At 42.7% G+C, this 15,387-nt stretch overlaps 1 protein-coding gene across 10 annotated transcripts in view; it reads right to left on the reverse strand.

Annotated features, from left to right (window-relative positions):
• LOC137344489 (C4b-binding protein alpha chain-like) overlaps positions 1 to 15,387 on the reverse strand; it is a 42,987-nt gene that overhangs the window by 24,479 nt on the left and 3,121 nt on the right. For 9 of the 10 annotated variants that reach the window (XM_068007505.1, XM_068007503.1, XM_068007502.1 and 6 more), the window contains exons 2-5: positions 5,418 to 5,609; positions 4,742 to 4,838; positions 3,820 to 3,893; positions 1,289 to 1,474 (exon numbers count right to left, since the gene is read on the reverse strand). In XM_068007505.1, the coding sequence (XP_067863606.1) occupies positions 1,289 to 1,474; positions 3,820 to 3,893; positions 4,742 to 4,838; positions 5,418 to 5,609 (549 nt within the window). Of the gene's footprint in view, positions 1 to 1,288; positions 1,475 to 3,819; positions 3,894 to 4,741; positions 4,839 to 5,417; positions 5,610 to 9,002; positions 9,228 to 15,387 lie in introns of those variants that run through there. The other variant, XM_068007512.1, reaches the window with a different exon arrangement.

The following is a 15,387-nucleotide window of genomic DNA, read 5'->3' on the forward strand; positions in this document are numbered from 1 at the left end:
AAAAAAAGCAAATGTAAAATCTTCATCAACTTGAGATACACAAAATATAAACTATAGAGCAGATTTGCCAGCAATCCTACCCTTCCCCCACCCACCAAGGAAAGGCCAAAAATCTCAGGGCAACATAAAAAGGAGCAGAAACTCAGTCAACCGGATTGCCCCACTTTTTCCTGACTTTTGAAGCTGCTGAACTGAGAGCTGCTTGACCTCTGCCTGTAGTAGATACAGAACCGCCAGGGGCATTAAATGAGTCAGGGTGTGGGAAGGGACACCATGGACTCCCAACCCCATCGTCCTGTGGGATTGCTGACACGGTGCTATGATCTGCTCTCGGATCTTTGCCAACTTGGGGGCATGATGTGGAGATGCCGGTGATGGACTGGGGTTGACAATTGTAAACAATTTTACAACACCAAGTTATAGTCCAGCAATTTTATTTTAAATTCACAAGCTTTCGGAGATTTCCTCCTTCCTGAGGAAGGAGGAACATTTGCCTGAGGAAGGAGGAAATCTCCGAAAGCTTGTGAATTTAAAATAAAATTGCTGGACTATAACTTGGTGTTGTAAAATTGTTTACAACTTGGGGGCAGGCTGAGAAACTAAAGTTGGAAATTTTAATTACATTATGCTTCAGCTTACTACCACTAGCATTCATCAACTTGATGTGTATCAATATTCAGATAAAAGTATGCCTTCATATGGTACCATAGCTTCAGATTGGATCTATAATACCGTTAACTTAACTGATGCTAGACAAAATTGTATGACATGTTATGTGGAGAATAAGGTCACATTGTTGATCAATAGGAATATGACATATTACAGAAGTATACTTCAAATATTAGTCATTTGTTTTTAATAACCAGCAAATTGTTAATGGGACAAACACCATCATGGAATTTTACCAACTTCAGATTAAAAAGTTACCACTGTTCTGCAAGATTATTCATTCTCACTCCCAAGCGCAGGATTAATTAGGAATTGGAAAAGTTAAGCATTGCAGCTTGGAGGGAGTTTTCATAGGTCAAGATCTTAGATTCAAACAAATTTATAGGAGACAAAAACATCAATGGAGGAACAAAAAGTTTAGATTGTGCCAGAAGCCGCTCCCTCATTTCAAGTATTATTATAAAACCATGCATATGATTATATCAGTGGTTGTAGATAGAGTTGACTAAAAACAGTAATGTGATACCAGAACACTTAAGTATTAATTAACCACGTTTTCAGTTTCTCAACTCTAATTGTAAAAGGGCAATTGAAACATTCAGATCCTGTACTTAAGTACCTTTGCATGCCGGTGGGGGCTGGTCCCACTCTCCAGTTTCTAAACAAGTAAGTGCTTCTGCACCAATTAACGTATAGCCACGAATACATGAATATTCTGCTACCATTCCATATTCCCAGTTCTCTGCATTGGGTGGTGTTGGAGTGATCCCATTACTAATAGTTGGAAGATCATCACATGTAACAACTGGGAAAAAATAAAATTCAGTTAATGTTCTGAACAGACTGTCAGATCAAACCTTTATCTTCATAGATTAAAATCAGTCAGCTCAGTAACACAGCATACTGGTGAACCAATACACTGCAGCACAATGTAGGACATGAGCATTCTTATCGCCTTTTTCCACTCTACTTTACTCTCTCCACCGCCGTCACCCCCGAAAACCCACAGCAAAGACCTGATCACAGCTGGACATAGCTTTTCTGGTGGCAGCAGGGTGAGGGGGGGGGGGGGGGGGGGGGGGAGAAAAAGCAGGAAATATAGAGTTTTTAAAAAATTTATTCTCAGTATATGGGCAATGCTACATTTATTGCCCATCTCTACTTGCCCTGAGGTGGTGGTAGGTGGGTATTCTTCTGAACTACTGCAATCCTTGAGGTGATAGTGATCCCACAATGACATTCGGAGGGGAATTCCAGCATTTTCACCCACAATGAAAAAGAAACATCAATATGTCCAGATCAAGATGATATGTAACTTAAAGGCGGGGGGGTCTTATTGCCTTCATGTTTCTGCTCTTGTCTTTCTCCGTTTTAGAAGTCATAATGCTGCGAATAGGGTCAGACATAAGAACACAAGAAATAGGAGCAGGAGTAGCCCTTACAGCCCCTCGAGCCTGCTCCGCCATTCAATAAGATCATGGCTGATCTTCTACCTCAACTCGACCTTCCCGCCCTATCCCTATATCCCTCGTCTTCCTTAGTGTCCAATAATCTAGCGATCTCAGTCTTGAATATACTCAACAATTGAGCATCCACAGTCCTCTGGGGTAGAGAATTCCAAAGACTGCAGACGACTGGAAACATGGGAGTTATGGCACAGTAACTTTTTAATAACAAGCAGATTGTTGATGGAGAATCATAGTACTAGAAAGTTTACCAACTTTAAATTAAGAAGTCAAAAGCAAAATACTGCAGATGCTGGAAATCTGAAATAAAAACAGAAAATGCTGGAAAAGCTCAACAAGTGAGGCAGCATCTGTGGAGAGAGAAACAGAGTTAATGTTTCAGGTCGAGGACCTTTCGTTAGAACTGACCAGCTCTGACGAAAGGTTCTCGAGTTGAAATGTTAACTCTGTTTCTTTCTCCACAGATGCTGCCTCACTTGCTGAGCTTTTCCAGCATTTTCTGTTTTTATTTTAAATTAAGAAAACTTGGTTCTGTTCTGGAGGTTTATTCAGTTCCACTCCCAGGCACAAGATTAATCAGGAATTTAGGATCAACCCTGGCTTGGAGCAGGTTCCTGACCTGCCTCATGGGGAACGACAAAAATCATAGGATTGCAAAATCTGAAGTAGCAATTAAAAGGATAAAATCTGTCACTGGTTGGCAGACAGAGGAGGAAGGGAGGTGGAAAACAGGCTTGGGATTTCCTCTGTATTCTATGCACAACAAAATTATAAAATAATTCTTCATAAATAGCTTGAGACTTTGTTACAGAGGACTCTTTCCCCATCAGGTGAAATAAAATGCCTTGCTTGATCAAAAGGGTTAGCCTTCAATTTTCTCAGAGAACCTGTCCCTTCCTCCCCCTTATTCTTTCCCTCTGCCTCCTCGCATCTCCTATCCCAAACACCTGTGCTTTCTTGCCCCTCACCTTTCCTTCTCCTTCCTACCACATCACTCCCCAACCAGCACTCCAGTCTCCAGCAGAAAATATGACAAAGCCTACGTGCCGGCTTTGACCTGCAGCCCAAAAGGAATCCATGACTCAGTGGCCTACAAATCTGGACAGAATGTTCCCTGTCCCCTTTCTCTTTACAACCCTCTGCCCCAATTAACCATTCTTTCTAAGCCTTCAGCAGTACCATTTCACTTTTACTGCTTCCCACCTCAAGCAGCTGTGCCTTCCTGCTCCTTGCCTTTTCCCTCTCCCTCCTTCCACCCGTCAACCTGCTTTTGCAATCAGAAAAAGCTGCTTGCAACCTGGATCCATCTGCCTGCCTGTGTCCTGCAGCTCAAAAAGGCATCCACGACCTACCAGTCTACAACACCGTCCAGATATTTCCCACCATCACAAAATACCATCTTCCCTGGCATACCACCCACCAACTCCCATTGAAGAGGATACGAGAGAGCAAAGACAAGAAAAGAACATTTAAAAAGAGGGAAAGAAAGAAAATAGGAGAAAACCAGAAAAGATAGAGTCAGAAGAGAGGAGAAAGAAGAGCTACAATAAAGATACAGTAAGAGTATCCTCTAACTTCCCATGAGTACCCGACAGAAAATCTACATATATAAATAAAAGCAATGTAATACCGGTATGGCACCAATAGGAGTCAAACTTTTAAGAAACTTGGAACCTTAACTTACGTTCACATGTTGGGACTTGGCCACTCCAACCATCAGCTTCACACTTCCGGTATTTCGTACCAACCATATGGTACCTAAAAAAGAGCCGAAACAAAAATCACTCATCACACAGCAAGTTTAAAGCTAAATGGGAATGGTCCAGCAAAGTGATTGAGGAAGAGGTTTAAGAATTGTAGTGCATAAATATATGGAATTATCAATACAGTACTTTGGTACAGTAAAGAGCATAACACTGGGCTACATTACCAGATGAACAGATTACAAATCAGGAGGTTGCATTATTGCTGTACAAGGTGCTCGTCAAAGCATTTGTGTACGGTTTTTGTCACTCATAGGAAGGATATTGGTGCCACTTGCTCCTAGAGCTGGCTTGGTATAAATAGAGCATTTTGATGAAATCAATTAGAAATTAAATGTCTTCTCTTCATAACCATTTTAAGGGACCCAGGTGACAGGAGGTTGGCTATACTCAACTCAGCTGTCAGTAGATGAAAGTTCACAGCACAAACTATCCATAATTTAACACTAATTAGGCAACCAAGTTAATGGTAGGAATAAATCCACAAAATTGCCGATAGTTGAGTATTGAATTTGAAGCCCAACTCACAGCAAGTCATCAGAAATGCAAAGTGATCACCTTCTTTAATTGGGATTATGGTGCATTGTTGCACCAGAGCGGAGGTACTGAGACAGCCTTAATCACAAAATGAAAAACATAACCCTTCACTGGAATCAACTGAGCCTCATTCAGGAATCTGTGTAACCAATGCACCCCAAGTTACAATAAAAAGTAAAACAAGTGGTCACCTTCTTAGGCTGGTGTTAAGGTGCATTGTTGTACCAACATGGAAATGCCGTAACTGCACCTTAAATGAAATTAAAAGGAACAAAATCTTTAGCTATTTGTGTACTGAATACTCACCCTGTGTCACAATAAAATGTAGCTTTACTTCCAAAAGTTGTACTTGTTGCCTCATAATACCCATTTAGAATCTCCCCTGGATTACCACAGTTTCTTGCTGCACAGGAGAGAGAAAAAAACAGGAAAAGGTAGAGATGTTACAAATCTCCAATTGGCCTTTCCAACGCAATTCATAGAAATTTAACTTATAATAAACTGGTATACAATTTTCCAGAGTATCAGGTTGCCCCAATTATGGAGTTTATTTTCAAAGTTTTGGCCAAGTAAGTAAGATCCATTTCAAAGATAAAATATCCCACAATGACAGCTCTGCTTTAGCCAACATTTAAAAAAAAATCTACCACTACGTGGGTCTAGAGATGTTTTTAACAGCTATCGCAAATGGAGGGCTCCAGCTCTAATGTAATACCAGTTATGGATTTATTTCCTTTAAGACCTTGGTCTGGTATTTTCTCACTAATAAAATAAGCTGGAAGATAAGCAGAATTTCAGCAACCTTTCCAACAGATTTGGGGAGCACTGGGTAACATGCAAGAACAAACATTTGGATGAAGAATTGGAAAACTACTCGCATCCATGGAGTCGCATTCCAGCTAAATCACTTCCTTCTGGCGAGAACGGGACAGGGGAAACAATATGGGGAGGGGAGAAGAATAAAATTACTTTGATTACTTACGTTCACAAATGGCCTGTAATGGTGTCCAAGTTGAATCAGTCTTACAGGTAACAGGTTTTGAACTTCCTTCCTGGAACATGTAACCTGGGTCACATCTGTATCTCACCTTGGCACCCACAGGAAATGAGGTGAGAGAAATATATTCATCATTTGGTGAGCCATTTTCCAATTGTGGAGGTTTGCCACAGTCACCTTTAAACAAAACGTTCATAGTTTTAACTTTCACTAACCAATCTCCCTTTCAACAACATCAGAGATTAATTGGTACATTAAGTTTCATCTATCTCCATGTCTTTTGACATCTTTTTATATTGCTTGCACTTCTTTGATTTGTTCAGCCATTTCAAATACACTGCTTTTTTGTTTTAGCTTGGCCCTTCCTTTAAACTAGCAGGATTCCCTCCTATAAAATTGTGATGGTCTAAATCTAACATAGATAGGCAAAGATGAAATTAAACATGAAGCATGGAGATAGATCATATATATGTGACATGGTGCCCAGTCAGAAAAGATTCTACAGATCCAATGGATACTGTTGTGGAGGGGTGGGGTTCTTGGGCACGACAGTACTTGTGGAGGATGAACCAGGAGTTAGATAGCATCAAAAGATGGAACGCAAGGTTTATTTTACTGGATGATTACTGGAATCTGGTGGCAAAGAAGTGTAGGATCCCAAGACATAGTTGCAATGGATAGGATGCAAGGATGTAGCACTACTCAAGAGATACCCATGTCCTTCTGCACTGGAGATGGAATGCCCAGGAGCCTGACAGCATTAGGAAGAGTTTGCAAGCACTGAGACAAATATGAGGTCCTGGCAATATTGAGGGGGCTAGGCCATGGTAGCATTGAGGGGCTGCAGACCTAAAAAATGCAGCATTTCCACTTTCAACCAAGACAGTTGCTGGCCATTTGCAGCGTGCCAGCACCCGTACAAACTCCTAGATCTTTGGAATTATGAAATATTGTTTTCTCATTTTTAAATTTAAAACTTTATTTAGGACATTTAATAATTTTAACTAATGAAAAAAAATAGTAGACAAAAGCTTCGGAAATTTGCGGTTAAGCAATTAGATTGGTTCGCTCGCGAGCCTGTTGCTCCTCTACTCTCATTTCTATTTGAGCGTGACTCCCAATAAATAAATTTGCACATCAGGCAGTCAGCTGCAGGAAATATGTTTGAAGTGGAAGATGTTTGTGTATGACCCAAATCAACTGCAAGAAGTTTGTAACATCAATTTCTAAATTAAGACTTCGGAATAAATTTGACTACAATTGTGACACAAAAGGGGTTACAAAAATACAGTATTGTTCCACAAAGACATTTTTTTTAACATTTTTTTTTATTCGTTCACGGGATGTGGGCGTCACTGGCAAGGCCGGCATTTATTGCCCATCCCTAATTGCCGTCGAGAAGGTGGTGGTGAGCCGCCTTCTTGAACCGCTGCAGTCCGTGTGGTGACGGTTCTCCCACAGTGCTGTTAGGAAGGGAGTTCCAGGATTTTGACCCAGCGACAATGAAGGAACGGCGATATATTTCCAAGTCGGGATGGTGTGTGACTTGGAGGGGAACGTGCAGGTGGTGTTGTTCCCATGCGCCTGCTGCCCTTGTCCTTCTAGGTGGTAGAGGTCGCGGGTTTGGGAGGTGCTGTCGAAGAAGCCTTGGCGAGTTGCTGCAGTGCATCCTGTGGATGGTGCACACTGAAGCCACTGTGCGCCGGTGGTGAAGGGAGTGAATGTTTAGGGTGGTGGATGGGGTGCCAATCAAGCGGGCTGCTTTATCTTGGATGGTGTCGAGCTTCTTGAGTGTTGTTGGAGCTGCACTCATCCAGGCAAGTGGAGAGTATTCCATCACACTCCTGACTTGTGCCTTGTAGATGGTGGAAAGGCTTTGGGGAGTCAGGAGGTGAGTCACTCGCCGCAGAATACCCAGCCTCTGACCTGCTCTCGTAGCCACGGTATTTATATGGCTGGTCCAGTTAAGTTTCTGGTCAATGGTGACCCCAAGGATGTTGATGGTGGGGGATTCGGCGATGGTAATGCCGTTGAATGTCAAGGGGAGGTGGTTAGACTCTCTCTTGTTGGAGATGGTCATTGCCTGGCACTTATCTGGCGCGAATGTTACTTGCCACTTATGAGCCCAAGCCTGGATGTTGTCCAGGTCTTGCTGCATGCAGGCTCGGACTGCTTCATTATCTGAGGGGTTGCGGATGGAACTGAACACTGTGCAGTCATCAGCGAACATCCCCATTTCTGACCTTATGATGGAGGGAAGGTCATTGATGAAGCAGCTGAAGATGGTTGGGCCTAAGACACTGCCCTGAGGAACTCCTGCAGCAATGTCCTGGGGCTGAGATGATTGGCCTCCAACAACCACTACCATCTTCCTTTGTGCTAGGTATGACTCCAGCCACTGGAGAGTTTTCCCCGATTCCCATTGACTTCAATTTTACTAGGGCTCCTTGGTGCCACACTCGGTCAAATGCTGCCTTGATGTCAAGGGCAGTCACTCTCACCTCACCTCTGGTATTCAGCTCTTTTGTCCATGTTTGGACCAACGCTGTAATGAGGTCTGGAGCCGAGTGGTCCTGGCGGAACCCAAACTGAGCATCGGTGAGCAGGTTATTGGTGAGTAAGTGCCGCTTGATAGCACTGTCGACGACACCTTCCATCACTTTGCTGATGATTGAGAGTGGACTGATGGGGCGGTAATTGGCCGGATTGGATTTGTCCTGCTTTTTGTGGACAGGACATACCTGGGCAATTTTCCACATTGTCGGGTGGATGCCAGTGTTGTAACTGTACTGGAACAGCTTGGCTGGAGGCGCAGCTAATTCTGGAGCACAAGGCTTCAGCACTACAGCTGGGATGTTGTCGGGGCCCATAGCCTTTGCTGTATCCAGTGCACTCAGCCGTTTCTTGATATCACGTGGAGTGAATCGAATTGGCCGAAGACTGGCTTCCGTGATGGTGGGGATATCGGGAGGAGGCTGAGATGGATTATCCACTCGGCACTTCTGGCTGAAGATGGTTGCAAACGCTTCAGCCTTGTCTTTTGCACTCACGTGCTGGACTCCGCCATCATTGAGAATGGGGATGTTTGCAGAGCCTCCTCCTCCCGTTAGTTGCTTAATTGTCCACCACCATTCACGACTGGATGTGGCAGGACTGCAGAGCTTTGATCTGATCCGTTGGTTGTGGAATCGCTTAGCTCTGTCTATCGCATGTTGCTTCTGCTGTTTAGCATGCATGTAGTCCTGAGTTGTAGCTTCACCAGGTTGGCACCTCATTTTTAGGAAGTATGTGATAACATGCCCTGTGAGCAATCTTTAATATCAGAGAGGCTAGTAGATCTCCTGTAGTGATGCTCAGTTGCAGGATATGCTGTTTTGCCATCTCTATCTCCAGCTAAACGGACCCCACCAGGGCAGATTTTGTTGTGCTGCCTGCATTGACAAAGAAAAAGCCTGTATAAGATTACTGAAGTGAAAACGGGCTCTTAGTTTAAGGCACTCAGAGATAATACTGTATTAGTTGATCACCCAAAGCATTACTCACAGGAAGTCTGAATATACAGTATCTTACCTGTCTCTGTTGTCTTCGTATTGCTTCTTTGACTACATCTCTCCTCTTTTACTTTTTAAAAAAATTTTGCCTTGTGCTCGTTTGTGATTTTGTTTAATTTCCTTTTCTGGTCATCTCTGCTGCTGCTGTCGGCATTTCTCTTGTGTGTCGGTGATCTTCTGCCTTTTCCCTTTCTTCTAGCTTTTGGGTGTGCAAGATGGTGTAACAGGGAAAGAAGCTAGTTGTATTTTCCACTGGCAGGGTTGGGGAAAATATAGATTTCAATTGCATTTGTATTCTCCCCACCACCACCGTCTTTCTTGCTTCCTCTCTTACCTCTTCTACGTAACAACAACGTTGGCTGCTCACCACTGTCGTGCTCACATTGTAACTATGACTTCTTTCCCTTCCAACTGCTCACTCTTGGTCACCTGTTGCTAATGCTCATAATCAGCCATTACCCATTCCTCCTTACTACCATTCCATTCAGCTGCGATACACACCATGCATTTTCCTGTCTTCCTATCTCCTGCTGTTGCTTCCCCAATCGAGCCTCCTCTCTCTGTTCACCACAATCTACTGCCTTCCTTATTCCTTTACTCCATTTGCATCTACCCCCTTTCTCTTACTCTGCCAGTCCTCCCAATGCTGTATCTCCTCCTCTACCACTATCCTGTGTCCTCGGAGCCACAACAACAACAACTTGCATTTATGTAGCACCTTTAACATAATAAAACATCCCAAGGTGCTTCACAGGAGTGTTATCTAACAAAATTTTGACACTAAGCCACATAAAGAGATATTAGGACAGGTGACCAAAAGCTTGGTCAAAGAGGTAGGTTTTAAGGAATGTCTTAAAGGAGGTAGGCAGATTTAGGTAGGGAATTCTGGAACTTAGGGTCTAGGCAGCTGAAAGCACGGCCTCCGATGGTGGGGCGATGGAAATTGGAGATGCGCAAGAGGCAAGAATTGGAGGAGTGCAAATATCTGAGGGTTGCAAGGCTGGAGGAAGTTGCAGAGATAGGACGGGGCATGGCAATGGAGGGATTTGAACACATGTATGAGAATTTTAAATTTGAGGCATTGCTAAACCAGGAGCCATTGTAAGTCAGCAAGCACAGGGTGAATGGGATGGTGTGAATTAGGGTGCGGGCAGCAGAATTTTGGATGAGCTGAAGTTTCGGGAGGGTGGAAGGCCAGACAAAAAAGCATTTAAATAGTCAAGTCTGGAGGTAACAAAAGCATGGATGAGGGTTTCAGCAACTGAGGCAAAGGCGGAGAAAGGCAACATTACAGAGGTAGAATTCGGCCGTCTTGGTGATGGAGAGGATTATGGGGTCAGAAGCTCAGCTCAGGGTCAAATGGGACGCCAAGGTTGCGGACAGTTTGGTTCAGCCTTAGAAGATGGCCAGGGAGGGGGAAGGTGTCGGTAGTTGGGGAGCAGCCAAGGTCATTCTAATTTTAGAATGGGAGCTGGCAAGAGTGGGCCTAAATTTAAAATTGCAGAGACCTGAATAGCCGATTACAAATTTCAAATTTTCTAAGACTGGGGACAGGAGTTGAGAAGGCAAGGCGGCTGAACAGATTGCAGTGAAAGAACAGGGAGCAAGGGCTGAATTGAGCATTACCTGTTGTATAAATGTTAAAGGGTGGGGAAGAGAAGAACCGGGAAACAGAACGGCCCAAGGATAATTTAAAGTTGCACAGCTAGGAATTTTATAAGAGTGGAGGCAATGGGGCCCAGGAGCAGACGAAGAAAGCAGGTTTGAGTTGGGGAGTACAACCGGCCAAAGGCACAAAAAACAAACATCTAGAAAAATGTTTTTAAAAAGATAAAAGGGGAGGGAGGGCTGCAGATAGAATGTTTTTTTAAATAAAGCTGTGGTGGGAAATATGATAAGATCTACCATTATGTGGAGGCTGCAGAGTTCTACTTACTGTACAGCTGGACCTGCCATGACTGGAACCCACGACAGCCTATGTCTACTCACTTCATAAACTGAAATCCTATTGAGGTGCCACCTAGAGACAGGCAAGGAATTATGCTGCCCAATTGGGGACATCTGAACATTAGAAAATATAATTTGTTAATTACAAATATACACACAGATTAACTATATAAATATTACCAAATAGCAAAATTTGCAGAAATTTATATTAGCAGAGAGAATTGGTTGAAGCATTGAAGTTTCTCTGCAGTACAGGCTGAGGAGCTGCGACGGACAAAACGAAAGTGCTAAAGCACAGTAATCACAGCATAACAAGTTTACATAAGCAGCTTCCATTAGAAATGAGGATGAAGGAATTTATAATGGAAAAGTTGTTACAGGAAGTGTACACAGATGCAAGATATAGTACACGTACCAATGTTTGCAAAGACTCAGTAGTGATTTAACTAGCATGATGATCAAACACTTGGAGAAGAGCTGTAAGGGAGAAGGTGGGGTAGAGGGAAGTACAAGAGGATTGGCATATCATAGGCTAGTGGGTCAGAGGGTACATAGTCAATCACTATGCAGGGTATGAGGCGCCTGGTGGGTGGGAAGCAGGTATGCCATCCCCCGACGCCTGAAATATGAATTCGACGGCTGTGAATGGGTCCGGTGGGTAAGACACTGGGTGTCCTAATAAATCAGACGAGAAACCCCACCCCCCCCCCCGCCCCACAAAAATTGCACACTCAAAAACAGCCAAATAAGAAAAAAATCATGTGAAGAAACGATGGTGAACATATCTGGGTGACTTGAACAACAGCACCTAACTAGATGTAGGAGATCTGCAATTAGGAGAGGCAAATGTTTGGCTTTTCCCATTAGAAAATGTTGACATAAAAAACATGACTCAAAAATTGCAACATAAGTAAGATGAATATGGATTGTATGTGTCTGCCAAACACAAGACCTTTAATATATTATAGACACATACACGTGTTTTGACATTCAATTCAGGAACATATTGCATATAGATGTCAAACTTGCACCTAATTAGCTCAAATTTCACATTCACGAAACAGAAATTTACAATTGAACACAGACAGTGAAACAAAAAAATCAAAACAGGAAAAGCAGGAATAAAAATGACCAATTACACACAATGTATAAAAACTTTCAAAAATAGGTAATTAGGTACCAAGGGCCAGGAGCGGAAGGGAAAACATATTGGGCCAGATTTTGCTGGAGCGGGGCAACTCACGGCTTGTCCCGTTAGTTAGACTTGTTCGTGCACGTTTAGGTTTCAACATTTTTTGCCCACCAAGTTGCTGGAAGTGCAAACTGATAAGGACGCAGCGAGAAAAACAGGGCATCTGAGTCCTTGGTAAACGAGAGAAACAGTATATCTCCAAAAACAATTCACAACTGAAGGAATGAGACTCCACACTAATAACAGTTTACTTTCTGGGCAGGAGAGGTTGATTGTCAGTCATTAACAATTATCATGCCTTTAAATGGGTACATACGCTGTTAACTTCTAGACTTTACTTTCTGTGGTGAGTTTAATGGGCAATTGATGTACAAATGCAGCAACTTCATGAAAATCATGGGGAGGTTAAGCAAGCGATGCCGTATTCGCGAAGCTAACAGCAGAGCGGCACAAATCGGTCAGCAACTTGTGGCGAGTCGCAATTCACAGGGTATCTCTTCCTTGTCACAAATTGCTAGCTGATTTGCACATTAATAACAGCTTGCATCATTCATACGCCATTATTTTTTCTGCAAAATCTGGCCCCTTCTATTTGTTTCCAGAGGCAAGTAGGCTGCAGAAGATTTGAGGCAATTGTTTTCTATTTATTAACGATGTTCAATTTCAGACAGGACATAAAGGAAGTTCTACAAGAAACATCATCTCCAAGATTTTGCTGCGCATGTATCAGGTGCTCCTAATCTCCATACACAAGGCCTCACTGTCAACTGCATTCTTAGGCCTTGACTAGTACAGATAGCATTCGAATAAGGACATGCACAAATGTTTCTCTAAGCAGCATTAATTTTGCAAAGGAACCAAGGATGGGGGAAATGCAATGTGAATGGGCAAAAGAGTTTGGCCTCTTTTCCCCCGCAAAAGAACAAGGCATGCCATTGGTGAGCAATCAAAATTCCTCCTCGCTCATAGAGCTTCAAGTGTAAACTGAAGTATACCAGACAAATGTAGAATTGAAGGTGCAATTCTGAAGGCCTAAATGACCAATTATTGATTCATATTGGAATCTGGGGGCCTGGTGGTCATTCAGCTCACTGGACACAGTCCTCCAAAACTGCAGTGAGAAAGGACTAAGGACACTTTGATCTTTCTTCACTGACAGCAAAACGCAATGCAAGTTGAACTTATTAAGCTTATGGCTTAGAGACTTACATCCTAACAGTTCTCCTTAATGGTTCAAGGCTCTTAGGCATGAAAGGCTTCCTCTGGTCCATGGACAAGATCCAAGGTCAAGCTGTGAAATGGATTTGTGGCAAAATGGTAAAACAGGGGCTGGGAAGGGGCTCTTGCCCACACCAACCTGTTACTGAGTACTTGGGGGAGGCAGTGTCAGTCTTACAGCTGGCAAATATCTTTGTTAAAGTCCCTGATGAGTAAGCCTGGTATATAGCAAGGATTTGGATATAAAAAGAGAAAAAAAAAACAACTTGCATTTAAATAGCTGCTTTCATATCCTGAAAATGTCTCAAAGTGCTTCACTGTTAATGAATTACTTTAGAAGTGTAGGCATTTATTTTTGTAGACAAAAGTGGCAGCCAATTGGGACTTGAAGGTCCAATTAATCTGTTTTAGTGGTGTTGGATAGAGGATAAGTTTTGGATACTGGGAAAACTCACTTTAAAAAAAAGTCATCCTATGGGATCTTTTACATTCACCTCAACAGGCACACGGGGCATCAGTTTAACATTTCGTCTAACAAACAATTCTGAAAATGCAGCACTATACTGAAGTGTCACCCCTGCAAGTCAATGTACCAATGGGTCGGATAGTCCTAGCGAGACTGGTAGCAAGGGGGACTCAGGTAATCTGCGAGGCTTTAGTTAGTTAAACTACAGTGTACCCCCTCACACTTAAGGGCTCCTAACCTTGGCTCTGCCAACCTGCACCCAAGCTCTCTGCACTGGGTAAGTAAAAATGGCCCCCATTTGAAGAGCACTTGCACTCTATATTGGGCAAATAGAAGCCCTACAGATGGGTGCAGATTTCTCAGACTCAAACAAGGCAGTAGGATTCTGTATGTGTCAGACACCCAGTTGACCAAAACAAAATATGCAGAATAGTTAAAACGTTCTACAATACTGAAGTAACATCATCCTGAGGTGACAGATCAAGATGATGATACAACATTTAAACAAAGTATGCAAGGTAGTCCAGGTGGCACACAGCAAAAACCCTCTGCTCAATAACCCATTATATTGTCAAAGTACCAGCAGAATAGGCTCCAACTTTCCCAGCAGCTTCTAGCAACCAAAGAATAACATAACATAAGGAGACAGATTTATTACCTAGTTTACTAAACACTGCTTAGCAGAAAATTCTACTTCCAGTGGAAACACAACATGGTTTAGCCTGTCAAATACTCTGTCATACCTACATGGAAATCTAACCCAGGTGCAATCTGATTATTTCCTCAGAACCACTGTGATTTCATAAGGTCAATGAAACGCGTGCAATTTATGGCAAAAATGTGCAGTACAATGCCAATCACATGCTGGGATAAAATGAGACACACCTAGCAGCCAAACACAAAATTAAAAAGCGTAAAATTGAATGGCATGTCAGTAAATAAATTAGAAAAAGAACAAACTTGCATTTATATAGTGTTTTATCACATCCGCATACCATCTCAAAGTGCTGCACAACCAATGAGTTTCTTTTTCAAGTGCAGTCACTATTATGCAGGTAAACGTGGTTGCTAATTTGCACACAAGATTCCACCAGCAACAATGAGTTGAATGACCAGTTAATGTTTGTTCACTCGGTCACTGAGTGTGGATGTTTGCCTACTGGAGCTACTTTTGTGTTCTCACAAGAAAAGCATCTGCTAAGCGCTTGAATCATATCACCCTTCTCAGCAAGAATTTTATTTTGGTGGCGTTGGTTGAGGAATCAAGGTTGGCCGGGACACATAATTCCTTGTTTTCTGTCCCCCCAAAAAAGTGCCATGGGACTTTTTAACATCCACTTCAACCAAACAGGCAGATGGAAATTGGGCTTATATCTCATCACAGGATAGCGATGATGGTGGTCGCAACAGAAGAAGCAACTTATATAGCACCTTTAACACAGAAAAATGTCCTACGGCATTTCACAAATGCATGAGGAATAACAATGAATGTTGAGCCAAGGTAGAAAAAATTAGAAGGGCGACAAAAGGCTTGGTTAAATAGTTGTGTTTTAAGGAGAGTCTGAAAGGGAAGGAAGTGAC

Source organism: Heptranchias perlo, chromosome 27, assembly GCF_035084215.1.
Source record: "Heptranchias perlo isolate sHepPer1 chromosome 27, sHepPer1.hap1, whole genome shotgun sequence".
NCBI classification, from domain to species: Eukaryota; Metazoa; Chordata; class Chondrichthyes; order Hexanchiformes; family Hexanchidae; genus Heptranchias; species Heptranchias perlo.